General features: G+C 47.6%; 1 protein-coding gene across 1 annotated transcript in view; it reads left to right on the top strand.

The window, feature by feature from the left end:
- The first annotated feature begins 1,329 nt into the window (after window positions 1–1,329).
- VTI1A (vesicle transport through interaction with t-SNAREs 1A) overlaps window positions 1,330–27,435 on the top strand; it is a 337,493-nt gene continuing 311,387 nt past the window's right edge. Inside the window, 4 exon segments of the mRNA XM_040434906.1 lie at window positions 1,330–1,580; window positions 2,329–2,358; window positions 2,361–2,386; window positions 10,188–10,298. Coding sequence (XP_040290840.1) covers window positions 1,487–1,580; window positions 2,329–2,358; window positions 2,361–2,386; window positions 10,188–10,298 — 261 coding nt within the window. The 5' untranslated portion in view covers window positions 1,330–1,486.

The raw sequence follows: 27,435 nt of genomic DNA, 5'->3' as shown, positions 1-27,435 counted from the left end.
ATGAGGGGATTCCAGCGCTCACTCACTGTGGGGGTCTGCCATTATGGGGGGGATTCCTGCACTCACTCACTGTGGGGTCTACCATTATGGGGGGGATTCCTGCACTCAGCTCACTGTGGGGGTCTGCCATTATGGGGGGATTCCCTGTGCTCACTCACTGTGGGGGTCTGCCATTATGGGGGATTCCTGTGCTCACTCACTGTGGGGGTCTGTCATTATGGGGGGATTCCTGCACTCACTCACTGTGGGGGTCTGCCATTATGTGGGGATTCCTGCACTCACTGTGGGGGTCTGTCATTATGGGGGATTCCTGCACTCACTCACTGTGGGGGTCTGCCATTATGAGGGGATTCCTTCGCTCACTCACTGTGGGTGTCTGCCATTATGGGGGGATTCCTGCACTTACTCACTGTGGGGGTCTGCCATTATGGTGGGATTCCTGCACTCACTCACTGTGGGGGGTCTGCCATTATGGGGGATTCCTGCACTCACTCACTGTGGGGGTCTGCCATTATGAGGGGATTCCTGCGCTCACTCACTGGTGGGGGGTCTGCCATTTTGGGGGATTCCCGTGCTCACTCACTGTGGGGGTCTGTCATTATGGGGGGATTCCTGCACTCACTCACTGTGGGGGTCTGCCATTATGGGGGGATTCCTGCACTCACTGTGGGGGTCTGTCATTATGGGGGGATTCCTGCACTCACTCACTGTGGGGGTCTAGCCATTATGTGGGGATTCCTGCACTCACTGTGGGGGGTCTGTCATTATGGGGGATTCCTGCACTCACTCACTGTGGGGGTCTGCCATTATGAGGGGATTCCTTCGCTCACTGACTGTGGGTGTCTGCCATTATGGGGGGATTCCTGCACTTACTCACTGTGGGGGTCTGCCATTATGGTGGGATTCCTGCACTCACTCACTGTTGGGGGTCTGCCATTATGGGGATTCCTGCACTCACTCACTGTGGGGGTCTGCCATTATGAGGGGATTCCTGCGCTCACTCACTGTGGGGGTCTGCCATTATGAGGGGATTCCTGTGCCCACTCACTGTGGGGGTCTGCCATTATGGGGGGATTCCTGCACTCACTGTGGGGGTCTGCCATTTTGGAGGCTCTCTGCATAGTCATCTGATTGGTTATTGTAGACAGGAATTAACCAGAGCAACCAATCAGAATATAGCTCTCATTTTTCTAACTCGTGGTGGCAGATGAAAGCTGTGACGTGATTGGTTGCACGGATACGTCCTAGGGCCACAGATCCCTCTGTTCTTATGTATTATGGCGCAAGTGTCTCCTCTGGGGGAGGGGGCGCACGGCCACTGGTGTGTGTGACCGTACCCCTGCACCAGGAGAGGCAGGCAGCAAAGCAGCTACCGGTTGCTAAGGAAGTGCAGGTTGCTAAGGGCTCCGGGGAGCGCTGAGTGAGCCGACCGGCGGAAGTGGTTAGATAGGAGACTTCCGGTTGTCACTCTGCTCTCAGGATAAACATGTCTGCCGAGTTCCAGGGTTATGAGCAGGACTATGGAGTCCTCACAGCCGAGATCACTAACAGGATCGGGAAGATCCCCAAACTGTCAGGAGGTGAGGTCATGGGGGACTGTGGAGAATGATGAGGGTGGGTGAGGAAGATGAGGGTAGCTGTGTGGAGGATGATGAGGGTGGCAGTGAGGAGGATAATGAGGGTGGCAGTGAGGAGGATGATGAGGGTGGCAGTGAGGAGGAAGATGAGGGTGGCCGCGAGGAAGATGAGGGTGGCCGCGAGGAAGATGAGGGTGGCCGCGAGGAAGATGAGAGTGGCAGTGAGAGGGCTGAGCGGCCGCGAGGAAGATGAGGGTGGCAGTGAGGAAGATGAGAGTGGCAGTGAGAGGGCTGAGCAGCCGCGAGGAAGATGAGAGTGGCAGTGAGAGGGCTGAGCGGCCGCGAGGAAGATGAGAGTGGCAGTGAGGAAGATGAGAGTGGCAGTGAGAGGGCTGAGCGGCCGCGAGGATGATGAGAGTGGCCGCGGGGACGATGAGGGTGGCAGTGAGAGGGCTGAGCGGCTGTGAGGATGTTGGGATTACTTAAAGGCCTGTGGGTGACAGCTCTGGGGGAGTCTGTGGGGCCACCTCTATGATCACTGCTGGAGGAAGGATCTGTCCAACCAGTGTGATGACCATGAAGATATGGGGGACAGTGAGTCTAGGGGGTGACGGCGAGGGAGTATTGTGGGGGTGATGCTGATGGATCCTTTTATAAGGGGCAGCGGTCACTGTGGTCGGTGATATAATGCAATATGGCGGAGGGCTGAGCTCAGACCCTGACAACTGACACCTGCCTTTATCTGTTACAGAGGAGAAGAAGCAGATGGTGATGAACGTGGAGAGCAGCTGAGGAGGGCCAAGGAGCTGGTATGTACAGAGCCCAGGAGAACCGCATTATGTACAGCAAGCAGAGGGTTACAAGCCAGTGTGCTGTGTCTCTTCCTATTGATTATTCACATGGAACTACAACTCCCAGCACGCTCTGTCATCTAGAGGCTGTTGTGGCATGCAGGGAGTTTTGTTTCCCTGTAGCTTAATGAGTTTCTGTCAGCATTATCAACCCTACAAACCTGTCCGACTGCCTGGTAGGGCTCATCATGCTGATTAAAATGATACCTTTCTTTTGTCTGTGCAATAAACAGCTGCAGAGAAATGAGAAGTTGGAGCACCAGGAGGCGGGGCTGAATCATTGGAGCACTGCTCTGTAACACCCCCTGTGCTCTGCACACTGCCCCCTCCCCTTGATTGACAGGACTAGACATCTGTATGCTGAGGGCAGAGCTGTGTCCTAGCATGTACATATCACATACATTTACCACATCGAGAAGAGTGGATTTCTCTGCTTAGAAAGCTAATATACATATCACTGCTTTATTCACAAGCATAATATATGATTATAAATAGACCAGTAAAATGTGTTAGCTTTCTAAGCTCAGAAAATCACACTTTTCAACATAAGGCTATAGCCTGGAGGTAAGTGGTCAGCCTTGCATGTAGATATCCCAGATTCAAATACTAGGAGAGACTAAGATTTTTTTTCTTCAGTTATTCTTTTTCTCTAACTCATTTAACCCATAAAAAAAGTCTATAGCGTTACTATAATGAGAATAGAGGTTTTCTGTATTCAGAAAGCTAATAGATATTACCTGTACTTTTAGAATCCCATATTGTGCCTGGGGACAAACGAGTATTATGTGTTAGCTTTCTAAGCAGAGAAAACCTCTATACTCTACATGGTAAGGCTATAGTAGGTAGTGTATATCATGTACATGTTGGGGCACAACTGTGCCCTCAGCATGCACATGTCTAGCCCTGTCAATTAAAGGGAGGGGGGAGTGTGCAGAGGACAGACAGTGCTCCAAGGATTCAGTCCCGCCTCCTGGTGCTCCACCGCGCTAATTGTCATGTGAATAAAACCGATATCTCAGCAGCTCTTTAACATACAAACCAAAAAAATTATTGTTTTAATCAGAATGATCAACCCTACCAGGCAGTATGCCTGGTTTAATAGGGTTGATCATGCTGACAGAGGCTTACCCTTTCAGGACCAAACAATTAAAAAATTATTTTCATTTTTTATTTTACTCCCAGCCTACCCAAAGCCATAACTTTTTTATTTTTCCATTCGCATAGCTTGTTTTTTGCGGAACAAGTTGTACTTTCTAATGTCACTATTTACGGTTGCATACAATGTAATGGGAAGCAGGAAAAAATAATCCAAATGGGGTGGAATTATAAAAATCCCCACAATTCTGCCACAGTTTTATGGGTTCTGTTTTTACAGCGTTCACTATGCAGAAAACTGACCTGTTACTTTCATTCTTTAGGTCAGTACGATTAGAACGAAACCACTTATGTACATTTTTTTTTTTTGCGTTTTTAAACTGAAAAAATAAAAACTTTGGAAAATTATATATATATATATGAAAAAAGATAAAATAAAATGTGCTCTTTATTCACACATATCAAATATTGACAACGTTTCGGTTCTCTCACAGAACCTTTCTCAAGTCGGGTGAAACATAAAGTGCAGTAGTGCCAGTATAAGTACATCATCAGGTTGTTACCAATTAATTCATCAACCAATACAAATAAAGTGCACTCCCCTTTTATAGACATGTTACATTCATTACTTAACACTTGTTCACATCAACATCAATGTGTCCACTGTCATATATACTATGTGTTAATGATCCCAATATCGCTTGTGATTATTAATCAGTGATACATTAAAGTGCATAAAGTAAAGTGCTTAGTGCTCTAAAAACCCCTATTACCTTGCTGGAGGTTTTGTGGAGTAGAAGGAGATGGCGTGTTAGCCTCTACTCTTGGTCAGTGCGCATGTGTCTGTCTCTTGCCCCTCCTGTTAGGCGGTACATAACTTATGCACTTTAATGTATCACTGATGAATAATCACAAGCGATATTGGGATCATTAACACATAGTATATACAGTTGACACATTGATGTTGATGTGAACAAGTGTTAAGTAATGAATGTAACATGTCTATAAAAGGGGAGTGCACTTTATTTGTATTGGTTGATGAATTAATTGGTAACAACCTGATGATGTATTTATACTGGCACTACTGCACTTTATGTTTCACCTGACTTGAGAAAGGTTCTGTGAGAGAACCGAAACGTTGTCAATATTTGATATGTGTGAATAAAGAGCAGATTTTATTTTTCAAGGAGTGCTGCGGATCTTTTTTCTTATCTTCCGTCCTGAATCGAGGGACCACCGCCTGCACCCTGCGACACTGCTGAAGGGAGTGCTGCCAGATTTTCCTTATGTGTGTGTGTGTGTGTGTATATATATATATATATATATATATATATATATATATATAATATAATATAATATAATTTTTTTTTTTTGCATTGCCATATTTTGACTCCCATAACTTTTTTTTTTTTATGTGTGTGGAGCTGTGTGACCGCTCCTTTTTTGTGGGGTCATCCGTACTTTTTATTGATGCCAATAGTGTGTATGACTTTTTGATCACTTTTTTAATTTTTTTTTGTGGAAGGTAATGTGACAAAAAAACGGTGAATCTGCCATTTTGACTTTTTTCTGTTTTGCGTTTGCTGTATGGGGTAAATATTTTAATAGTACAGGCATTTTTGTACACGCCGATACCCTACACGCCTTCAGATGAAGCGAGCGCTCTGTACAGTATTAGAATGTATTGGCTCCTATGAGCTGAAGTTATTACTTCCAGAAGTCTCGCAAAACTTTGCATAATAACTTCATAAATTAATTTCTACTGTAAAAAAAACATTTTCTGAACTCTGGTTTGGTTCCAAGGTACCACTCATCTGAGCCAATACATTCTAATACTGTACAGAGCTCCGTAACAGTATTTGAACGAAATATTGTGCGAATCGACTTCGGATGTTTCATCCGAAGTCGATTCGGTCATCCGTACCCATGATGTTTTTTTTTTTTTTTATTGTTTATGTATTTTTATTTTGTGAACAATGGGGTGATTTGAATTCTTATATATATTTTTTTCCCTTAATATTTTTAAAAACAGTTATTTTTTTTTATTTTAGTTTTTTTTTACACTTTTCAATAGTTCTCTTAGGCCTCTTTCACACGGGCGTTGCGGGAAAAGATGCAGATGCATTGCAGGAACATGCGCGATTTTGTAATGTGTTTTGCACTCGTGTGAGAAAAATCGGCATGTTTGGTACCCAAACCTGAACTTCTTCACAGAAGTTTGGGTTTGGATTAGGTGCTGGGTAGATTGTATTATTTCCCCTTTATAACATGGTTATAAGGGAAAATAATAGCATTCTGAATACAGACTGCATAGTACAATAGGGCTGGAGGGGTTAAAAAAATAAATAATAATAATTAAACTCCCCTTAATCCAGTTGCTCGCGCAGCCGGCATCTCTTCTGTCTTCTTTCTTTGCTGTGTGCAGGAAAAGGACCTGTGGTGACGTCACTCCGGTCATCACATGGTCCGTCACATGATCCATCACCATGGTAAAAGATCATGTGATGACCGGAGTGACGTCACCACAGGTCCTTTTCCTGCACACAGCAAAAAAGAAGACAGAAGAGAAGCCGGGCAGCACGAGCAAGTGGATTAAGGTGAGTTTAATTATTATTATTATTTTTTTTTAACCCCTCCAGCCCTATTTTACTATGCATTCTGTATTCAGAATGCTATTATTTTCCCTTATAACCATGTTATAAGGGGAAATAATAATGATCGGGCCCCCATCCCAATCGTCTCCTAGCAACCATGTGTGAAAATCGCACCGCATCCGCACTTGCTTGTGATTTTCACACAACCCCATTCATTTCTATGGGGCCTGCGTTACGTGAAAAACACACAAAGAGGAGCATGCTGCAATTTTCACGCAACGCACAAGTGATGCGTGAAAATCACCGCTCGTGTGAACAGCCCCATAGAAATGAATGGGTCGGGATTCAGTGCGGGTGCAATGCGTTCACCTCCCGCATCGCATCCGCGCGGAATACTCGCCCGTGTGAAAGGGGCCTTAGGGAACTATAACAGCAGTCATCAGATTGCTTCTCTCATAGACTCCAGTGCATTAGCATTGGAGTCTATGGGGATTGCACTGTGTTCCTATAAAGCCCCGTAGATTAGTCCTGGGTGCTTTCTGTTTAAAAGAGCAGGCACCCGGTGGCTATTGCGCCCATCTTTAACCCCCCCCCCCCACACCAGCGTAATTTTACAGGGGAGCAGTGGGAGGGGAAAAGACCCACAGGTTGTGCAGTAAGTCTCCTTGATTTTTTTATTTCTTTTTTTAAAATATTTTAGCTTAATCACTGTATTAATAGACTTTACATTTAGATTTCTCACCATATGTTGGATCTCTGCATGCTGTCAAGCAACAGAAACCTTCTAGTTTACATAGCGAGAATGTAAACCTACCATGACCTAGCCCTGCTCACGTTGCTGACAGTGTATGTGATCAGCCTGGAGTCCAGGACTGGAGAGCTTGTGTGGCTGCTGTTTTAGGCTCGTGGAGGATTGTGTAGAAAAGTACGTTTCAGCCTGTGGCAAAACTACAACTCCCATCGTCCCCTGACACACTGTCCTGTGCTGAAAGATTATAGTATTCAGTTAATGTAGGACCGGCTCTGAACTAGTTTTACATTGTATCACAGATGGGTTTTGAGCTTGTGAATGTTTTCATTTGCTGACTACAAGCAGAGATCTACACTGCGTCGTCTTTTGCTCCTGCGCATGCGTCGCTATCTGCTCCTGCGCCATCTTCTGTGCCTGCTCCTGCGTCGTCTTCTGCTCCTGCGTCGTCTTCTGCTCCTGCGTCGTCTTCTGCTCCTGCGTCGTCTTCTGCTCCTGCGCCTGCACCGTCTGCTGCTCCTGCGCGCGCTCGGCTCCTGCGCTGTCTTTTGCTGCTCCTGCGCCTTCTGCTCCTGTGTCTTCTGCGCCTTCTTCTGCGCCTGCGCCGTCTTCTGCTCCTGCGCCTGCACCGCCTTCTGCTCCTACGACAGTAAAATCTATAGCAAAACGTATGCAGCATTGTACTAGGATTTAGATAATAAACATTTCTCGGCTTTCTATTAGACTGAGGACCGGCTTTTTAGGCTCAGGCTACAATACATTGCGCGATACAGCCACACTGCAACATATTTTAGAATGCTAGTGTATAGTGTCTCAGCCTGTCCACCCCATAGACCAGCATTACCGCGATGTCATTGTGCAGTCCTAGCTTTCCGCTGGATTTCACAGCTCCCGCGCTCCGGAGGATGCGGCTAATTAATGTTGAGGCCTCGTGTCCTCCAGCAGATCATGTGTGATAAAGCTCCTGACTGTTTTCAGTCATACATGTTAGACAATTTGCTGCGGCTAACTGGTCCTGACCCGCCCCGACTACTCCCCGAAAGCACAGCATGCAGCACAACATTGTCACAAAAAGAGGTCCTCTGACTGGCGCTAGTAAATGACCCCCTCTGCTTCAACTCCTCCCCATTTTTCAGCTCAGCGGTCTTCTCCAAACCAACAAAGCGTCACAAAAAGGAGGAAGGTCCAGAACCGGAGCCGGGTTCTCCATGACATTTGTTATCTGCTTGAACTGACGGTTCTGTATTTTAATGAGAATCTGGATCTGGTGCCCGACGTTCCTCCTTGTTGTCACCTTTTTTAAGATCTCTGATGTCTGCCAATGAATGGAATCAGAAACTGAAAGCTGCTATAGAGGTAGCTGTATTGTAGACTAGGTGGACTGACCAAGACGGTGGCAGCCGGAGCATGATGGGAGCTGTAGTTTTGCCACTGGTTGCTAAAAAGCAGCAGCACAAATCTCCCTTCGGTTTTGAACTCCAGACCTATAGGGGGTCATTTATCAAACATGGTGTAAAGTAGAACCGGCTTAGTTGCCCATAGCAGCCAATCAGATTCCACCTTTCAGTTATCACAGCTCCTTTGGCAAATGAAAGGTGGAGTCCCATTCGTTGCTATGGGCAGCTAAGCCGGTTTTCCTTTACACCAGTTTTGCTAAATCTCCCCCTTTAGTTTTTATCTACACTGACACATTGTAACAAATTGCAGCTGTGTGAATGAGATTAGCTCCAGCCATCGGATGTGTTTGATTTTCTGGAGGATTTCAGTGGCTGAACACAACACCCTCTCTGTCGCTTGTGGGCGCGATGCCATTTTAGCTGCGCTGGCGCGGTGGGTATGAGCGGGTCACAGAGCTCTGCCAGCCTCGGAGTGGCTGCAGACATATTGCCTTTTGTTGTGCTGATGTCTGTGTGCGGGGTGTAGTGTTTGTGCACAGCTGCTGTTCCCTCGCTGTCATCACAACGTGCAGGTGTGACAGCGAGACTGGCGGGCGCCTGGTGATGTGGGCCCTATATGTCAGCATCAAATAACCCCCCCTACTGCTACTTAAAGGGGTTCTCTGGGCTTTTACTATTGGTGACCTGTCATCAGTATCAGATCGGTGGGGGACCGACATCCGCCACCCCTGCCGATCGGAGGTCATCAATAGTAAAAGCCCGGAGAACCCCTTTAAAGAAGAAAACCTACAAAAATTGTATTCTCTGACCTGTTAGAAAAGTACATGCTGTAACCTGTAGTGAAGGAAATCTTCTCATCAGTGACTGTATTTGTGAGTTATAACCTCCCTGCTGATCCTCAGCTGTGTCATGTGACCAGGTGTGGACAGGAAGCCACTTTCTCTATGTATTTCTATGAGAGCCTCAGTGTCAGGGCCCAGTCACACGACCGTATGGCCGTGGTGCCCGTATTGCGGGCTGCTATTTGCACGGGGCATCGGCCATGTGAACTCCGTGCTGCAGACGCGGACCCATTGACTGGAATATGTCCGCAATCCGCCAAATACGTATTTTGCGGAGCAGAGGCACGGATCGGAATCCCATGTAAACAATCAGAATCGCTTCCTTGGGCTTTCGGGTCAGTGCCTCCGCACTGCAAAAGATAGGACAAGTCCTTTCCTTTGCCGTATTTTGGAGATCGTGGACTCATTCAATGGGTCTGCACCGCAATATGGGATTCACACGACCGGGGCCCATGTCTTGCAGACCGCTATTTGGGGTCCGCAGCACGGGCATGGCGACCATACATTCGTTTGGATGAGCTCTCAGTCTGATAGGAAGGAATAGAGAAGTAACTGACTTCCTGTCCGTCAGAGTGCTGGTCACATGACACAGCTGAGGATGAGAAGGGAGGTGATTACTCAGTCACTGGTGAGAAGATTACATTCACCACAGCTTACATCATGCACATTTCTAACAGGGGGAGTGCTACTTTATATATTCTTTATAATCCATTCACCAGTGTTTTCAAGATATCTGACTGCTGTCAGTGAATGGGGAATCAAGAAGATAAGAGTTTGTCCTGTTTTAATAAATCTCTGCCAAAAGAGTGCCCTTAACCTGGGCAGGTGTGTGTTGGCATATGCTTCGATTTCCTATACAGAAGGACACATTAATAGCACGTATACCGAGCAGTCAGCGGCCAACCTCTGAATACTCCTGATGTATGTCTCTGCCCTACACAGAGAGGACTACCCCTTTAAATATGGCTCACCTGTGTGACCGTCCCCTGCCAGGAGCCGTATACAGAGTGTAATGTTGTAGTCATGTCTGAACCCCGCCATAAAGCAGAACTCCTCCTCACCTCACAATTTCTGTCCCGACAGCTCGAACAAATGGACCTGGAGGTTCGGGAGATCCCGGCTCAGAGCAGAGCAATGTACGGCAGCCGCATGAGGAGCTACAAGCAAGAGATGGGCAAGCTGGAGGCCGATTTTGTGAGTTAACACACGTGGGGGGGGGGGGGGGTATACGTGGCATGTTATCAGTGGTCGTGTTATTATAGGCAGCACCAGAATTAGTCTTGGAGGGGATGAAGATTTCATGAAAATCTAGTGTTATGTCTCCATGGTTACAGACTACAAACACGCCCTGCGTAGTCTGATCCTATGGTCATATAGTAGTCCGCTCCCTCTAATCTACGGACAGTAGAAGGGTAACCTGATTGTGTGAGAGGCACATAGGTCTGCATAGGAGCCGACGGCACACGACGGGAGTGCCCATGCTGTATAATGCTTATAAAAGGGGCCCCTGGGCTGTAACCCTGTAAATACGTCTCGTCTCGGCTGTCCATTCAGCTGACCACTGCAGATCCCCCGCTAGCTGTTATCGCTGATGGGGGTTTGGGAAATGCAGAACCACAGGTAGCGTTCTATGCCGGTTTTCAAATGATGCTGTGACGACTCCGTCAGAGGGAGCCCTGAGTAGGTTACCCTCCGTTACCTCTGGGTCCCTAAAAGCGCACATGGTCTTCATGAAACATCCCCTTTTAATAATGTATGCTGTATGGTAAAGGCTTTGGACACCTCACCTTTACAACTTGCTCCTAGTTTTAGTCTTTTCATGTGAACATGTCCTCCCAGTAATACATGCTGGAAAAGTGTGTCCTCCCAGTAATACATGCTGGAAAAGTGTGTCCTCCCAGTAATACATGCTGGAAAAGTGTGTCCTCCCAGTAATACGTGCTGGATCCGTGTGTCCTTCCCAGTAATACGTGCTGGATCCGTGTGTCCTTCCCAGTAATACATGTTGGAAAAGTGTGTCCTCCCAGTAATACATGCTGGAAAAGTGTGTCCTCCCAGTAATACATGCTGGAAAAGTGTGTCCTCCCAGTAATACATGCTGGAAAAGTGTGTCCTCCCAGTAATACATGCTGGAAAAGTGTGTCCTCCCAGTAATACATGCTGGAAAAGTGTGTCCTCCCAGTAATACGTGCTGGATCCGTGTGTCCTTCCCAGTAATACGTGCTGGATCCGTGTGTCCTTCCCAGTAATACGTGCTGGATCCGTGTGTCCTTCCCAGTAATACGTGCTGGATTGGTCTGGAGCGGTGTGTGTCAGATGTGTGTGTCAGATGTAGCGGATGGTCTGGAGCCGTGTGTGTCAGATGTAGCGGACGGTCTGGAGCCGTGTGTGTCAGATTATCACGGTCGGCGTGACTATCACATACGTGACGCAGAGGGAGGGAACAAGGAAGGCCCTGCCCAAGTGAGAGGGAAGGTGGTGACCCCTGACTCACCTAGCGGCTGGCACCTGGCTGCACTGACGTCCCTAGACGGGTTCCTCACCCGTACGCCGATCACGTGCCTAAAGCCCTGGCTTTCCCTGAGCTGAGCCCTAGGTAGTGAACAGGGCGATGGGAACACTAGTCCGCACCACTAACTCTAAGGGAAAACACCAAGGGGAGGACAGACAACACAGACTCAACATATATTCCCAGGTGGGCGACAACAGGAGACAACAAGAAGCCAAACAGGGATCCGGAGGGTAGCACACAGGAACGACAAGCAGGATTCACCACTCCAGTGGGTCAGTATAGATGTCCAGGCAGGACGGTCTGGAGCCGTGTGTGTCAGATGTAGCGGACGGTCTGGAGCCGTGTGTGTCAGATGTAGCGGACGGTCTGGAGCCGTGTGTGTAAAGGAGTTGCTTTGAAGGGTTGTCCTGTGTGGGACATTTATGGCATAATCGCAGCTTCTTTCTGCAGCGCCCCCCCCCCCCTCCACATTATTGCACATGGAAAAAGTTGTGTACGGCCAGGCATCTTATTATAGTCTCATAGTGCACAGCGCCACCTAGTGGGAGTCCGTTACATTGCAGTCTTATCTTTATCCCAGTACTGCACTTTTTACTTCTGCTGACTTCACAGATCTTGAAGATTTCTCTCCACTTGTTGCAAAGTTGAAATTCTGCCGCAAATCTGAAAAAGAATCGGCATCCTGTGGGTTAAAAAATTCTGTCATCTGAATTCCACACACGTGCAGTGCATTATATAAAGGCAGAATTCACATGTGGCAGATGAGCTGTAGATTTTCTGCTGTGGAATTGCAGCATTAACTTTAATCCTCCGCGACTCAGTTTATGCTACGGATTTTACCCTTTGAAGCACGAGAGGGGAAATCTGCAGCAAAATCGGCAGCAGATCTGCATGTAACACCTGTGGATTCATCGTAGATTGGAAAAAAAATTATGGATATGTCAGTTCTTGCTGCGGTTTCTATGGCACTTTTTTAAAGTGGGGATTAACCGTATTGAATGGGGCTAAATTCACGGGAAGATCTCCTGAGATAGAAACTGCAAAACCATGGCAGAAATCCACGGGCAGGGTGAGCCATGGGTTTCTACTGCACGTTCCACGGTAGAACGTCACGTCAATGTTTCTGCCACGTATTTTGAGTTTCCATGTGTCCAAAAATCTCAGTGCAATGTGAACACTATCCCCAGTAATTAGCTTTTCTGTGCGTTTCCCTACAGCGCCGCCACAGGGGAAATGAGGTATTACTCGGCGTCCATTCACATCACTGGGCAGGACAGGTCCTCCAGAGTGAGAGGGGCGCTATGTAACCGCTCTGCGCAGAGACCCCACCCCCGATTAATGCAGACCTCCCCAACAGGGGGCATGAAATCGGTTTTCTAAACTGAGTGACCTCTTATATGCCAGTTTCTCTGTGAGTCTGGTGCCCTGCACATGTACCTGGGGGCTCAGGATGAACGTGGCTCTAGGTCCAGTCCAGATATGAAAGTCAGGTCAGGTGGAAAGGAAAATCATCTCTGCCTAAGGGCTCATGCACGTGACTGTATGTATTTTCTGGTCCGCAAAAAATACGGATGACGTCTGTATTTTGCGGAACGGAGCAGCTGGCCGCTAATAGAACAGTTCTATCCTCGTCCATAATACGGACAATAATAGGACATGTTCTATATTTTTGCGGGACGGACATGCGCACATACAGAAACGGAATGCAGACGGATTAGCTTCTGTTTTTTTTTTCTTGCGGACCCATTGAAATGAATGGTTCTGCATACGGGCCGCAAAAAAAAAAAGGAACGAAAATACGTTTGTGTGCATTAGCCGTAATAGAGATGGTGTCCTAAACTTGGACCCACCACCTCCCATGATGTCCATGACGGAGAATGGGTTGTCGCCCAGCTTTCCCACCAACTAAACTCATAGATGGCTGAAAAGAATTTAAAAAACTTCACCGAAGGGGAAGAATGAAGGGTTTTGTGATTTTATTTTTATTTTAATTTTATTTTTTTAATTTTTATTTATTTTTAATATTTATTTATTTATTTAGTTGTCGTCTAACGATATAGCAGCGATGAGGCGAGGAGTCTCCGTCACGGCCCCCGCCCTCCTGGTTATTACCTTCTTACAATCTGCAGAACGTTCATGAGAAATGTCTGACACACGATGCGCTGACGACGGGCGCCCGCACTGCTCGCCCCTCGCCTCTGGGTGGCAGTGTTGCTGTTTTTCCTTGCTTTTTTTGCTTTTTCGTATTATTATTTGGCTGTGACTGAATATTACTGTCTGATGAATTATATATTTCTGGTGGGATTTGCATTCCTATATTGGCTGAAGACATGGTGTTGAATGTTTTATTAACCATCCCAATGCAACTGTCAGCCCATTAAAGAGATCCAGTGGACCCCGCGCAGGGGAGAAGCTAGAATACATCCATTTCGTTAAATTGTCTTCCCAGCTGTGTGTTGCGCTGCTATGTTGTTGTTTTTTTTTATTATTATTTTTTTGGATGATGGTTTTTATTCTAAGCTCAATCTGCAGCCATTTCTAAATGAACGTCAGATTAGCGTTGTGGCATTTAGGAAGATGAAAAGTCTCGTTGTGACTGATTGGTAAATGTGTGAAGGTAATGAATGGATTCCCCTCGCCGTGCTCTGCTCTACGAGGCTGTTGGAGGCTCGCACCTCGCCGTCTCACCCCCCCCCCCCGTGTGAAGCTGAGTGATTTGCAGCTTAAGGCCTCATGCACACGACCGTTGTGTGCATCCGTGGCCGTTGTGGCGTTTTCCGTTTTTTTTTTCGCGGACCCATTGACTTTCAATGCGTCCGTGGAAAAATCGGAAAATGCACCGTTTTGCAGCCGCATCCGTGATCCGTGTTTCCTGTCCGTCAAAAAAAATGACCTGTCCTATTTTTTTGACGGACAACGGTTCACGGGCCCATTCAAGTCAATGGGCCCGTGAAAGAACACGTATGCATACAAGATTGGCATCCGTGTCCGTGATCCGTGGCCTAGGTTACTTTCATATAGACGGATCCGAAGATCCGTCTGTATGAAAGCTTTTTCAGAGCTGAGTTTTCACTTTGTGAAAACTCAAATCCGACAATATATTTTAACACAGAGGCGTTCCCATAGTGATGGGGACGCTTCTAGTTAGAATATACTGAGAACTGTGTACATGACTGCTGCCTGGCAGCACCCGATCTCTTACAGGGGGCTGTGATCCGCACAATTAACCCCTCAGGTGCTGCACCTGAAGGGGTTAATTGTGCATATCATAGCCCCCTATAAGAGATCAGGGGCTGCCAGGCAGCAGGGGGCAGATCCCCCTCCCTCCCCAGTTTTAATTTCATTGGTGGCCAGTGCGCCCCCCCCCCCCCCTCTATTGTATTACTTTCATTGGTGGCACAGTGTGCGGCCCCCCCGCCCCCCCCCCTCCCTCCCTCTATTGTATTATCATTGGTGGCCAGTGTGCGCCCCCCGCCCCCCCTCTATTGTATTAATATCATTGGTGGCCAGTGTGCGGCCTCCCCTCTCCCCCGGATCCGTTTGAAATTGCACCATATTGTGTCAACGTCAAACGGATCCGTCCCCATTGACTTGCATTGTAATTCAGGACGGATCCGTTTGGCTCCGCACGGCCAGGCGGACACCAAAACGACAGTTTTTTCATGTCCGTGGATCCTCCAAAAATCAAGGAAGACCCACGGACGAGAAAACGGTCACGGATCACGGACCAACGGAACCCCGTTTTGCGGACCGTGAAAAAATACGGTCGTGTGCATGAGGCCTTACCCAGTGTTTTACCATTTAGTATGTACGGGTGACTTGCATTATTCCTTCCCATGTGCATAACCTTACATTTGTCAGTGTTAAACCTCATCTGCCACTTCTCTGCCCAAGCATCCAATCTATCCAGATCCATCTGTAGCAGTATACTGTCCTCTGTAGTATATATACAGTATACTGTCTCCTGTAGTATATATACAGTATACTGTCCTCTATAATGTGTATATACAATATACTGTCCTAGTGTATACACAGTATACTGTCCTCTGTAGTGTGGATATATACAGTACAGACCAAAAGTTTGGACACACCTTCTCATTCAAAGAGTTTTCTTTATTTTCATGACTATGAAGGCATCAAAACTGTGAATTAACACATGTGGAATTATATACATAACAAACAAGTGTGAAACAACTGAAAATATGTCATATTCTAGGTTCTTCAAAGTAGTCACCTTTTGCTTTGATTACTGCTTTGCACACTCTTGGCATTCTCTTGATGAGCTTCAAGAAGTAGTCCCCTGAAATGGTCTTCACTTCACAGGTGTGCCCTGTCAGGTTTAATAAGTGGGATTTCTTGCCTTATAAATGGGGTTGGGACACCCCTAAATGCATTGAAGCAACAATATATATATATATACAGTACACTGTCCTCTGTAGTATATATACAGTATACTGTCCTCTGTAGTATATATACAGTATACTGTCCTCTGTAGTGTGTGTGTGTATATATATATATATATATATATATATATATATTTTTTTTTTTAAATATATTTATACTAGTATAAGTATATATACAGTACTGTATATAAGTATATATTATATTTTCTGGGGAAATTAGGGTTATAAGTATATATACAGTACTGTCCTCTGTAGTGTGTGTGTATATATACAATATACTGTCCTTTCTAGTGTATACCCTGAGGTACTCCAGTACTGACCCCTGTGGTACCCCACTAGTGACAGTGACCCCTCCAGTACTGACCCCTGTGGTACCCCACTAGTGACAGTGACCCCTCCAGTACTGACCCCTGTGGTACTCCACTAGTGACAGTGACCCCTCCAGTACTGACCCCTGTGGTACTCCACTAGTGACAGTTACCCATCCAGTACGGACCCTAGTGACAGTGACCCCTGTGGTACTCAACTAGTGACAGTGACCCCTCCAGTACTGACCCCCTGTGGTACTCCACTAGTGACAGTGACCCCTCCAGTACTGATCCCTGTGGTACCCCACTAGTGACAGTGACCCATCCAGTACAGACCCCTGAGGTACCCCACTAGTGACAGTGACCCCTCCAGTACTGACCCCTGTGGTACTCCACTAGTGACAGTGACCCCTCCAGTACTGACCCCTGTGGTACTCCACTAGTGACAGTTACCCATCCAGTACGGACCCTAGTGACAGTGACCCCTGTGGTACTCAACTAGTGACAGTGACCCCTCCAGTACTGACCCCCTGTGGTACTCCACTAGTGACAGTGACCCCTCCAGTACTGATCCCTGTGGTACCCCACTAGTGACAGTGACCCATCCAGTACTGACCCTAGTGACAGTGACCCCTGTGGTACCCCACTAGTGACAGTGACCCCTCCAGTACAGACCCCTGAGGTACCCCACTAGTGACAGTGACCCAATCTGAGTGTGTACCACTAATAACCACCCTCTGTTTTCTATCCCTCAGCCAGTTACTTACCCACATACAGACATTTTCTCCCAGTCCAAGTATTCTCATTTTATTTTTTAATTTTTATTTTTTAATGGGTCTCATCTTCCAACCCAGGCCGGACACCCCCCCCCCCCTTTAAGGGAAGTTACCAAGTTACAAATTTACCAAGAAGGAATCCCTCTAGATAAGAAGGGGTTAAAACAATTTTAATGACTTTTTTTATTTTTTTTTAAGGTGAAGCAGCAAAAAATATAAAAGTAAAATAAAAACCAAAGGAGACGGGAGGCTGACGCCAAAGTCATGAAAGGGCTGATTGTCGATGAAATTATTTTCTGATGAGACCTCCGCAGATTGCTGCGGATCGGGGATAAGTGACATGGACGGGGGCTGACAGGCGCGGAGTAATAAGGACGGCTTGATTGGAGAAGAGGGAAGTTTGTGTGACAGTTCCGATGTGCCTGTTTGGTGGCGCCGTCGAGGCGGTGACATCTGATTGTCACTTCTCACTATTAGGCCGGCCTCGTAAATGAAACCTGCTGTATTGAGAGCTGATGAGAGCGCTTAACATCGGCCGTTCCACAGGAGCGCGTCGTGACAGTGCGGGATATGGGCTCGTACACGGCCTCGTGAAATGAGACTGAGCAAATTGAGGTGTCAGTCTAAAGAGAGCGAACACACCTGTGAGCCGCCGCTGGTATAGCAGAGGGGAACCATGCCGCCCCCACCATCCTCTCCTTTGGTTTTCTTCAGCTGTGCTAGGGAGCGGCGGGCCTTACGTCTGGGGCCGGCGGATTTCCGATTACATATTGAATTATCAATGGCGATGAGCGCGACGCAGAAATTTAGATTTCACGGATCATTTTTCCTCTTTCTGATCGTTCGTCATCATAGTTCATCCCCTTAAAGGCCTGGTCTGTAATGAATGAAGCTTAATCGCAACACTATTGAAACACGACGCATTTTATTTTGCCCGACCCCGGGTTTCGCTGTCCGCTTCTTCTGGGGCGTTCCTCTCCAATTGACACAACTGAAAAAACCTCTAATCTCTGGTCACACGTGGTAAGTCTCGGTGTTATTTCCGTTAGATCAACTTCCAAATTTTAATTTTTTTTTTAACGGAAATAACACCGAGACTTACCACGTGTGACCAGAGATTAGAGGTTTTTTCAGTTGTGTCAATTGGAGAGGAGAGGAACGCCCCAGAAGAAGCGGACCGCGAATAGATTTTATATGTAATGTGAACAAGTGTCCATCTTGTAAGTAAATTAAAATGCGTCGTGTTTCCGTAGCCCGCGGGTATTGCGCTGTGTCGTGTTCCTTTTAAAGGATAGAAGAGCTGTGATTGCTGGTGGATATGGAGACCGAGGAGCTGGAAGTGCTGCTGTGTGTGAACTGCTCCTTACTGATGAAGTTCAAGCGCGGACCCTGAATTGCGGTTTAACTGTGTAATGTGCTCTGTGGTGAAATTTTACCATTTTCAAGCTCTTTGCTTGCTGTCACTGAATGGAAATATTCTTACTTACCTGCCCTGTCCCAGTTCTTCTCACAGTTATGGGTGTGCATGAGAAACCAGATTGCCGTAGCTGCTGTCCGGCGGGTCTGACTGGCCCCTGCCAGTGCTGAGGTCACCAGTTGTAGGGGAAGCTGCAGCGCCGCCCCATTCAAGTGGGGAGCGCACTGTTAGATCAGCCCTGTGGCCCCGTCACCTCTCCTGGCATGTCTGTTAGACACTACTTGCATTCCCCATTCTTTAGCATCTATTCTTGTGACATTCCTCTATTATTCCTACCAGAAGTTATGAATGCATTGCCAGCAGTCTGCAGTGAAGGTCCTGATGGGTGTTACCAGTTGGTGGGAGTATCCCTGCGGCGCCTTCTGATACAGTCTGAAGCACTGATTGGATACGATCAGACTGTGCAGGGACACACCCCCTACTGTTACCACCCAGATGCTGCCAATTCACTTATAAACTTCTAGTTGGAATAATAGAGGAACGGTGCACAGTGTGCGATTCGAATCTGAGCAGGAAAGCCTGCTGAAATCCGAACTGCGCATGCTCCAATGTAACCTTCACCGGCGCATGCACAGGATTACAGAGAGTGAGGATGCCTGGCCCTGTCAGTCCGGGGGAGGGGGAGGGGCTGAGGGGGTGGTGAAGCGGGTCACTGAGTGGCTAGGCACACCCCTCGGTGCTCCGAACATCTTATTAGCATATGCAATAAAGTGCAAATTTCTCTTCAGCTAGGCTGCTGATATTAAATGGAGAAGGATCGTTGAACACAGCAGGATCATCCCCAACTGGCGGTAGGCTTGGTTTAATAGGGTTGATCCTGCTAATACATGCTCTTTAATGTGGGATTGAGGGACCCGCTGCTTCCTGGTTGGAACCTCGCAGGATGACAAAGTGAGAGAATATCCTAGTGACATGCCACCGCTTTATAAGAGGAGAGTACCCCTTTAAAGGGATTCTGTCACCTGGATTTTAGCGATATTTTCACGCCATCACATCAGTCTCCACGATAAAATCTACTAGTCTTACCCCATCCGTCCTGTCATTAATGGTAAAAATCGCTTTTATTAATATGCAAATGACCTCTCTGTCCGTTGGCGCCCGGCCACGCCCATGATCTTGGAGCCCAGTTATTTATTCACTCCTCTCCTCGCTTATTATTTTTTTTCCGGAGCGCATGCGCATTGGTTGCACTGGTCCGGGCCCGCGCAGTGTCATGGAAGCAGGCGCGCATTAACACATTTTATATTGACTGAATCTCCATGTACTGGACCTGAGCTAGCCTCCCTCCCATTGCTCCCAGCTTCTTATTTTTGGGGTGCCTGCTGTTGCTCTGTAGAACCTGGGGGTAATTACGCCACTCATTGCCTCCTGAAAGGTGAGCGCCTCTCAAGCATCGGAGCTAATCTGCAAAAAATGAGCCGCGTCCATTTTACTGAAATCTAAATTACCCAAGAATTCCTATTCCGGTGCCGGCTCATAATGTATCCCCCGAGGTGTGTTTGTGATATTTTTTCCCCTTCTACTTCTTCTCCCATCTCGATGCTCGGCTCCCAGCAGAGGGATTATGTGATTACGGAGCTGTGGTAATTTTTAATTGTGTTCTTTTCATGGCGATTTAGTCTCTTCACCCCGGTAAGAGCAGCTCCAAGTGTTCGTAATCTCCCAAACTTCTCTCCCGCTATATTAGTCACGGGGGGGACGGAAATAAAAATATAAATTGGAATCTCTCAATTTTGTAATAAAGTTGTGCCGCTAATATCTCCCTATTAGTTTCGGCGCCGTAAACCCTTTTATATATATTTTTTTTTCTCGTCTCGACGGCAGATACGGCGAGGAATCTGGTGGCGCGGCACCTTCTTGAAAGTTGTTCCCCTGGAATAGCAGGTTTTAGGTACGCTGAGAAAAATCCATCTAATGACCCAAATCCGGCGCGTTTAGTTGTATTGAAATAAGGCGCTGTATAAGCAGTGTCATTAATGATAAGCTGGTTTCGGTAATGGGACTGTAGCCTCGGAGCGCGGCGGCCCGTGGGGAGATGCTTTTTTTTTTTAAACCAAGTATTGTTCTGGCGTATATCCTTGATTGGCCTAGAAATAGCAATCAGCTGGGTAGCCGCATGACATGCCTCTTAGCGATCCCTTTTATCTCCGAGATGAGTATCAACATTGTATGCTTCCTAATGGAAGTGTAATCTAATGAAATCTATTGGGTAAACATACTTCAGATGTTCAAAGGAGGTGACAAAATTTTTGCTGGCAGCCAGGACCTGGCTGGTTTCCAGCTTGCCTCTAGCTGTATGCATATAGCATCGAGAGTGGCGCTTTAAATAGGAACACAGAGGATTGTTTTCATTGTTTTTTGCCCCATTATCTTCCCCTGAATTTCACATTTTTTTTCTATATTACTCCGTTATTGCCGCCTCTTGTCCTCTGACATCTCACCTGCCCCTGGAAAGTGGAGTCTCAAACCTTCTCGCGTTTTGTCGCAGCGGCGGTGGTGGGTGTAATAGTACCTGGAGTGTGTTCTAAATCCATATGGGTACCGCTATAGCGTGCGGTCCATGGCGATGTGTAGTCTCTCGTACCACGGTGGACGGACGCTATTGCAGCTCATATGTGAAGCTCTACTGCGCCCCTTCGACCTTGGGCGGAACTAGCAGCCTAGCCACAAAACCTGTTGATTGTTCCCGGATCTCTCCCTCCCCGAGCTGCATTGCCTCACCTTTAGGAGGAGGGGGCCGCCGACCTGACCTTACCGCAGCCAAGCTCAGGGGGAACCGATCACCCACTGCTGTCCAATGTCCTGATATACCGCACTCTATAGTGTAAATGTCATAATAAACCGTACTCTATAGTGTAAATGTCCTAGTACCATAGGAGGCAATATTATATTAGTTATAGTCTTGTACATGGGAGCAGTATTATAGTAGTTATATTGTTGTACATAGGAGCAGTATTATAGTAGTTATATTCCTGTACATAGGAGCAGTATTATAGTAGTTATATTCTTGTACATAGGAGCAGTATTATAGTAGTTATATTCTTGTACATAGGAGGCAGTATTATAGTAGTTATATTCTTGTACATAGGAGGCAGTATTATAGTAGTTATATTATTGTACATAGGAGCAGTATTATAACAGTTATATTCTTGTACATAGGAGCAGTATTATAGTAGTTATATTCTTGTACATAGGAGCAGTATTATAGTAGTTATATTCTTGTACATAGGAGCAGTATTATAGTAGTTATATTCTTGTATATAGGAGCAGTATTATAGTAGTTATATTCTTGTACATAGGAGCAGTATTATAGTAGTTATATTCTTGTACATAGGAGCAGTATTATAGTAGTTATATTCTTGTACATAGGAGCAGTATTATAGTAGTTATATTCTTGTACATAGGAGGCAGTATTATAGTAGTTATATTCTTGTACATAGGAGCAGTATTATAGTAGTTATATTCTTGTACATAGGAGCAGTATTATAGTAGTTATATTCTTGTATATAGGAGCAGTATTATAGTAGTTATATTCTTGTATATAGGAGACAGTATTATAGTAGTTATATTCTTGTACATAGGAGCAGTATTATAGTAGTTATATTCTAGTACATAGGAGCAGTATTATAGTAGTTATATTCCTGTACATAGGAGCAGTATTATAGTAGTTATATTCTTGTACATAGGAGCAGTGTTATAGTAGTTATATTCTTGTACATAGGAGCAGTGTTATAGTAGTTATATTCTTGTACATAGGAGGCAGTATTATAGCAGTTATATTCTTGTACATAGGAGGCAGTATTATAGCAGTTATATTCTTGTACATAGGAGCAGTATTATAGTAGTTATATTCTTGTACATAGGAGGCAGTATTATAGTAGTTATATTCCTGTACATAGGAGCAGTATTATAGTAGTTATATTCTTGTACATATGAGGCAGTATTATAGTAGTTATATTCTTGTACATAGGAGGCAGTATTATAGTAGTTATATTCTTGTTCATAGGAGGCAGTATTATAGTAGTTATATTCTTGTACATAGGAGGCAGTATTATATTAGTAATATTCTTGTACATAGGAGGCAGTATTATAGTAGTTATATTCTTGTACATAGGAGGCAGTATTATAGCAGTTATATTCTTGTACATAGGAGGAGTATTATAGTAGTTATATTCCTGTTCATGGGAGCAGTATTATAGTAGTTATATTCTTGTACATGGGGGCAGTATTATAGTAGTTATATTCTTGTATATAGGAGCAGTATTATAGTAGTTATATTCTTGTATATAGGGAGCAGTATTATAGTAGTTATAGTGTAACTGTCCTCGTAGACCGCATGCTGTGGTGTATATGTCCTTGTAGAATGTACGGTATAGTGTAACTGTCCTAGGGTAGAAATACTGACCAGATACATTGTATCACTAGACTGTGGTTTCTCGTACTTTTATTCATTGGGGGACACAGACCATGGGTATAGCTTAGAGGTATTAGTAGGAGGGACACTATGCAAATACAAAAGAGCTCCTTCTCCTCGGGCTATACCCCCCAACTCCACCAGGAGGAACTCAGTCTTTGCTTAGTGTCCAGTGAAGGAGGTTGACACGATTACTATCTCTACTCCGGTTTGTTATTTTCTTTCTAGATGGGGACACAGGTCGGCATGGTGCCTTCCTGGTCCCCCGTGGAGTGCCCGCCGCCGTCTTTGGGACGCTGCCTGGCTGCCTCCATTGCCCCCCAAAGAAGACAAGTAGATTCGGGCTTGACCTGCAGCTCCGGTATCCCCTCAGCCACTGGGTCTCCTGCTGCCACCCTCCACCAGAGCACTGCCATGTCCTTTTTGGACTATAGGGCATTTTCAGATCCTGTGACGCCAACCACCTCTCTGGGGTTTTTCCACAGAAGACGCCCGACTACTGTCAGGGAGCGTGAGCGGCAGCATCCCTCCTCGGATGACTACGTCTCTCCCCCCATCGCCTAGAGGCGCGTTCGGACGACTCTCCCCTCCCTCTTAGGGAGCGCAAGTCTGAAGGGGAATTGTCCGGCTCTGACCAGGTCGTGGAGCGGGACCCCTCGCCTAAGCTCTCCACCATGGTGGCTGACTTAGTGGTGACTGTCCGAGACACCTTTATTCTCCAAGGGGGTTCTCCTCCTTCCACTGGTCAGGTGTTCCCCCCCCCCCCTTTTCCCGTCCAGGGAGTCGGAGACTACCGCGTTCCCGGTCCATGAGGGATTTTCTGCGGTCATATCCAGGGCCTGGGGCCGTCCTAATAAGGTACTCGACCACCAAGCGCATGAATACTCTTTATCCTTTCTTTGCTGACGGCGAGGAGAGGTGTCTCCTCCCCCTAAGGTGGATCCCCCGGTGGCCGGACTAGCCAATTATACGGCCCTACCTGACTTAGACAGTTCCTCTTTGCAGGACGCTGTAGACAGGCGCATAGACTCTCTTTCCAGGTCCATTTTTCACTGGCAGGAGCATCCCTGCGACCTGCCTTTGACTCAGCAGGGCTGGCCAGTGCTCTCTTGGTGTGGTTATAGCGCCACCACCAAGAACTGGCGGAACAAGATGCATCTACTGACACACTGGATTTGGTTCTCCAGATGTCTCAGGCTTCTAGGCTTCTTTACGAAGCTTCTAGGGACATTGTTTCCCTCTTTGCCCGCATGTTAGCCATCTCTGTCATTCAGCGCAGAGAGGTCTGATTAAAGGTGTGGGACGCCGACGCCTCCACTAAGCGTTCCCTCGCTAATCTCCCCTTTGGGTTTTCCAGACCTTATGGGGATCAGCTAGACGAGTTCATCTCTGCATGCCTTTTGCCGTTTTCTCATCTGGTAGGCCGTCGCCTGCTTCCTCCGCCGGGGGTCTCAGGTCGTCCGCAAAAAGGCCCTCCTTCAAACTGGCCTTCCTGGTGCTAGAGGGCCCAGTCAGCCTGCGCTGCTGCTCCTAAGCATATCTGCATGTCCCGATCGCGGAATCCCACCAACGATTCCTGCGCTTCGCCATTGGGGGTCGACACTGTCAGTTTGTCGCCCTTCCTTCAGGTTAGCGACCACCCCTCGGGTCCTTACCAAGGTCCCGGACCGCTCATGGCGCTTCTTAGTACCAGGGGCATTCCTTTGCTGCCCTAGTAGGACGATATCCTGATAAAGGCCCTCTCTCTACCGCAGGCCGTGGACAGCGTCCGGATCACTGTTCAGACTCTGGAACAGTTCGGCTGGCTGATAAATTTCCCAAACTCCTGCCTCTTCCCGTCCCAGAAGCTCTCCTTCCTGGGGATGATTTTGGACACCTCGGCCGCCAGATTATTCCTACCAGCCTTCATGTCCTCCCAGATCCAGGGGGCAGTGTCGCATATACTGCGCTCCCCGTGCCTCTACATACGGGAATGCATGAGGGTCCTGGGTCTTATGGTAGCCTCTTCGAGGCTGTTCCATATGCCCAGTTTTCACACTCGGACAAGACCTTTCGGGGTCTGGACGATAGCATCTGCTGGTCTCAGCGGGTTCGGGCAGCTCTCCCGTGGTGGCTGTCCCCGATGAACCTAAGGTCGGGGAGATCTTTTCTCCCATTCTCCTGGACGATCGTCACCACCGATGCCAGCCTCCTGGGTTGGGGCGGCGTTCTCCAGTCTCGCACGGTTCAGGGGGTTTGGTCGGCGGCGGAATCTCGCCTTCCGATCAATATTCTGGAGCTGAGGGCGATTTTCCACTCCCTCTCCCTTTGGACTCCTCCTTGCGGGCCTCCAGTTGAGGATCCAATCAGACAGTGCCACAACTGTGGTCTACATGAACCATCAGGGCGGGACCCGCAGCCGGATGGTGGTGCAGGAGGTGACGAGAATTCTGACGTGGGCGGAGTTGTACGTTCCTGTGTTGTCAGCAGTTTACATTCCAAGGAGTGGACAACTGGACAGCGGACTTTCTAAGCGGCATCCAGGTGGATCCGGGCGAGTGGTCTCTGGATCCAGATGTATTCGGAGAAATCTGCCTCAGATGGGGCCGTCCAGATGTGCACTTGATGGCATCCAGGCTCAACAACAAGCTCCCGGTGTTCCTGGCTCGCTCCCGGGATCCGAAGGCATACAGGGTGGACGCGCTGGTGTCTCCATGGCAGGACTTCTGTCTCCTCTATGTCTTCCCTCCGCTTTCTCTACTACATACGCAAGATCGGGGCGGAAGGGATTCCGACCGTTCTCATCGCCCCAGAGTGACCTCGCCGTGCGTGGTTCTCAGACGTGGATCGGATGTGGCGGACGCCCCCTTGGCCTCTTCCCGACAGAAGGGATCTACTGTCTCAGGGCCCGCTCTTCCACCGGAATTTACGGTCTCTTTGTTTAACGGCGCGGCTGTTGGACCTGCCATCCTGATGAAGAGGGGGTTCTCAGATTCAGTAATTAGAACCATGATCAGTGTGAGGAAGCCGGCTTCCTCCAGGATTTACTATCGTACCTGGAAGGCCTTCCTGACTTTTTGTGAAAACTCGGGGTTCCCTCCCCTTCGTTTTTCCATCCCGATGGTGCTGTCTTTTCTTCAGTCCAGGCTTGAGATGGGGCTGTCGTTGAGTTCCCTGAAAAGCCAGGTTTCGGCGCTGGCCGTCTTCTTTCAGAAGTCCCTTGTTCTTATGGGTCCTGTGAAGACCTTTCTTCAGGGGGTGGCACTTTCGATTCTCCCGTATGTTCCCCCCTTGCCTCCTTGGGATCTTAATTTGGTCCTGCACGCTCTGCAGATGGCCCCCTTCGAGCCTCTGAGAGAGGTCTCCCTGATTTTTGTCACCTGAAAGGTGGTCTTCCTTGTGGCTATAACTTCCATCAGACGGGTGTTGGAGCTGACCGCTCTTCCGGCCTGGAGCCTTTTTCTGTTTTTTCTCCAGGGCGCGGTTGGGCTCCGTCCGGTTCCCTTCTTTTTGCCCAATGTGGTCTCTCCCTTCCACCTTAACGTGGATCTTGTTCTGCCCTCCTTTTGACCTTCCCAGGCACACCACATGGAACGCGCTCTACCTTCCCTGGATGTCGTACGTTCCCTGAAGGGTATCTCGCGGCTTCCGCTTCCGTCCGCCGTTCGGATTCCCTCCTTGTGATTCCCGAGGTACCTCGTAAGGGTCTGGCGGCCTCCAAGGTCACTGTGGCGCGATGGATCCGCTTCGGCTATTCCGCGGCTTATCGCGCTCGTGGTAGGGTTCCTCCGGCTCGCATTACCGCTCACTCCACTAGGGCGGTGGGGGCTTCCTGGGCAAGGCGCAATCGTACCTCTGCGTCTCAGCTGTGTGAGGCGGCCACCTGGTCGTCCTTACATGCCTTTCCGAAGTTCTATCAGTTGTATTCAGTGGCTTCGGCTGCTGCTGTCTTTGGCCGCAGGGTTTTGCAGACTATGGTTCCTGTTTGGCCGTTGGACGTTCCTCCTGGCGGTGCTGTGATTTTTTTTTCCCACCCCATGGACTGCTTTAGGACGTCCCATGGTCTGTGTCCCCCAATGGATAAAAGTACAAGAAAAGGAGGTTTTTGGTGAAACTCACTTGTAAAATCTTTTTCTCGACTTTTCCATTGGGGGACACAGCTCACACCCATTCTGCCTGTTGCAGGAGGGGTCTTCAGTTCAGTTTTTCTGTTTGTGGTCGGACCTTATGGCTTGGTCCGATGGTTTCCTTAATTTTTTCTTGCTCCTTCTCCTACTGCTTTTGCAACGCCTGAGTTCCTCCTGGTGGAGGCGGGGGGTATAGCCCGAGGAGGAGGAGCTCTTTTGTATTTGCATAGTGTCCCTCCTACTAATACCTCTAAGCTATACCCATGGTCTGTGTCCCCCAATGGAAAAGTCGAGAAAAAGATTTTACAGGTGAGCTTCACAAAAAATCGCCTTTT

This window comes from Bufo bufo, chromosome 6 (assembly GCF_905171765.1).
Source record: "Bufo bufo chromosome 6, aBufBuf1.1, whole genome shotgun sequence".
In the NCBI taxonomy this organism is placed as follows: domain Eukaryota; kingdom Metazoa; phylum Chordata; class Amphibia; order Anura; family Bufonidae; genus Bufo; species Bufo bufo.
The sequence above is the reverse complement of the archived record's forward strand: the minus strand, read 5'-3'. Positions and strand labels throughout refer to the sequence as shown.